This window comes from Vigna umbellata, chromosome 8, assembly GCF_029865625.1.
Source record: "Vigna umbellata cultivar VRB3 chromosome 8, Vumbellata_1.0, whole genome shotgun sequence".
Taxonomy (NCBI): domain Eukaryota; kingdom Viridiplantae; phylum Streptophyta; class Magnoliopsida; order Fabales; family Fabaceae; genus Vigna; species Vigna umbellata.
This window is the reverse complement of record NC_142172.1, coordinates 31,858,709-31,861,744: the sequence shown is the minus strand read 5'-3', so window position 1 is coordinate 31,861,744 and position 3,036 is coordinate 31,858,709. Positions and strand designations below refer to the sequence as shown.

At 31.0% G+C, this 3,036-nt stretch overlaps 1 protein-coding gene across 1 annotated transcript; it reads right to left on the bottom strand.

Annotated features, from left to right (window-relative positions):
• Positions 1-387: 387 nt before the first annotated feature.
• On the bottom strand, positions 388-2,000 carry LOC124837555 (Chitinase family protein). Its single transcript, XM_047312961.2, has 2 exons — positions 1,510-2,000; positions 388-841 (listed from the first exon to the last, which is right to left on the bottom strand). Exons 1-2 carry the CDS (start codon positions 1,956-1,958, stop codon positions 475-477), a joined length of 816 nt encoding a protein of 271 aa, XP_047168917.1. The 5' UTR covers positions 1,959-2,000; the 3' UTR covers positions 388-474.
• Positions 2,001-3,036: the final 1,036 nt, after the last annotated feature.

Genomic DNA, 3,036 nt, shown 5'->3' with positions numbered 1-3,036 from the left:
TTATCATTCAATTTCCTTTTACTGAACTTTGTTTAGGAATACTTTAAAATTTAAGAAGTTTGTTCATCATCTTCATAATTACAGTTTACCATCTCAATTTCTCTTAATTTTTAATTGCGATATTCTTAATAATATGCGTAAGTTCTAAGTTATTTTACATCTAAAGAATCAAATATGTTATATAAAAACAATTTTAAAATATTTTTAAACCAGTCAATTTGTGATATACAGATGTGTTTGTCTTTATATTTAAAATTAGTTTTAATACATTTAAATTTAAAAAAAAATCACGTGTGATTGTTGACCTAAATAAAAAAAATCTTCAAATAATTTTATTAATTTCATTGTTCATCTAACGTAATATTGAAATCTAAAACACTGGGTATATGATATCATGAGCATTAAGTAGATTATGAGTGAATCTTTGGTTGGCAAAGAAAAGAACATAAAAGAAAATAAAAATGAAGAAAGAGTTTAAAAGGGTTTCTGATATGCACAATCCAAGTTAGGTCCTGTATCTACATTGAACAATGCTGCATATCTTTTGAAGAATCCAATGCGATTATTCATCCTTGAATCACCAGGAATTCCACATTCAAGTCCACCATTGATTATGTTAGTCACCAGACCATACCCTGCAGTTCTATTAGCTGCTATGTCAGCTTCTGTGGCCACATATTTTCCAATCATCACATTGTGGCAAGATGGTTTTGGCTTTTGCTCTGTCATCCAAAACCACAAAGCTGTTTGAAAGGCAATCAATGAATTGTTTGACACCACATCAGGGTTTCTCAATCCATCAAATCCCAAGGCCTCCCCTGCTGGTCCATAGTTGTAATTCCTGCATCATACACATCAAAAAGTGTTGGGAATCATGCAGAAGAAACACACATCATCGGAACTAAAATAGAAAAGCTTAACTTGACAAAAAACATGCTCCTTATAAAATGATATTTTACATTATTGCACAGTCAAAAGTATGAACTGCTGTATACATAACAAGATTGGTAGATTTAAGATTAATAATTGGATTTTAAATCTAACTCAACCCTATAAAACCAGCTTGTAAGGTGAGGCTTGCACCCATTATAAATTGGTCTTATTTCTAGTCGACATGAGACTTCCTACATGCCCTCTAACAATAAGGTATATACATATCGAGCGTTAGACTAGATATTAATGGATGATGGTCTGGTAACGAAAAAAATAACAAGTAGAATAACATGTCCAACAAATAACAATTATCGTTAAGATAGAATTTAACCTGACTCTGATGTCATGTTAAGAAGTGAACTTTAAGCCCAACTCAATCCACAAAATCGATTTATAAGGTAGGGTATGCATCCATTTATATATTTTAAATTGACATTATCTCTTGTCGATATAAACTTCTTAATGTTTAGCAGACAAAACAACCTAACATGGTGACATGGTAAAACATTTTACAACGAGGATGCATGAAAATTAAGCAAAAAAGCAGTCAAAATGGTATGTATAATGCATGCATACCATGAAAGTTGAATTGGACCTCTTCCTTTGTAAGTTTTTCCTGGGTAACAAGGCCATTGTTGGTTGGTGGAATCACAATAGTCACTCTGAGGACTAACTTCTTCCTTGAAGCACAGTCCCCAAGCATAGGGTCCATCGGGTGCAGTAGCCCACCCACCTGTGGTTTCTTGAGAAATTTGAGCAAGAAACGCCGCAACCTCACGCTTGCGTGTGATTAAACTACCTCTAGCACCAAATTGAGGGAATCTTCTGCATGCCATGATGAAGGAATCGTAGGTGTAGAAGTTTTTAGCAGGACATGCAGCGTTGTCTTTGTGAAGGAAAATGGAATTGAAAAGCTCTTCGCTAACCACAGAAGAAACGGGTGATCTACGAGCTTGAGATCCCAAACACAAATACAACAAGAAGATGCAGAGAAAGACACCCTCAGAGGAGAATGAGAGTGCCATTGTTAAACAAAAAGGGTCAACTTCAAATTTTGTTTCGCTGTCGTGTGGGAGAAAGAACATAACTGAGTGACGCATTTATAGACACCGTCTGAAGAAAATGTCGTAACACAATAGTTGAATTTGTCGTATAACACCACTGTGGAGGTTTCGAAGGTCAATAGTGAAGGTTTCTTTCTTTTATGTTAATGTCATAAATATTTCCTCCATCCTTTAAAAATAGTAAAATTAATTAGAAATAATAAATTGCTTGTTAATTTATATTGCTGTTTCAAAATTATTCATATCATGTTTAAAGTTAAAATAATGTATGGTGTTTTTTACTATTCCATGTTATCAAAATCAGATTAAGAGAGAAACTTTATATCTTTCACTAAAATATTTATTATTTTTCTAGCAAAAGTATGCCAATTAATTAAGGATATTTAAGTCGAAAATAAATAACACATCATTCAACTATAAAAAGTCTTATAGGAAGTACACAAATTTTCTAAAATTATTTTGTAAATAGGGACAAGTGGAGTGCAATAACTTTGATGGAATTGATTCACATTTTACATTCATACATTAAAGAGACGATTTATGTGATTGAGTAATCGTGTTTGATTCTATTATGTATCAAAATTTGTTTAGATTAAGAATGATCATAATAATAAAAGCGAGATTAACGTTAAATTCAGTCAAATAATATAAAATTGCGATAAAAAAATATTTACACAATACAATGCATTTGTACATAGTCGTAGTTCTACAAAAATACTATAACATATATCATAATTTATTATGATGAGTAAAATAGAAGGTGTAAAATCTTAAATTAAAGTTTGCAAAACCAATAAATTTTAGACTAATATGTTCATAATTTAAAATATATTTTATTACAAATAAATGACAGCTATTGACATATTATGCCTAAGTCTTTGTTACAAGTATAAGTTCTGTCTTTATTAATGATAAAGTAGTAATAGATAAATAATTCTATAGTGAAAATAGAATAATATACGAGCTTAAGCTATTTTCAACCGTAATAATTAGTCACTAAATGGGAAAATTAATACTTGTACTTCAAATTCTCCATTTT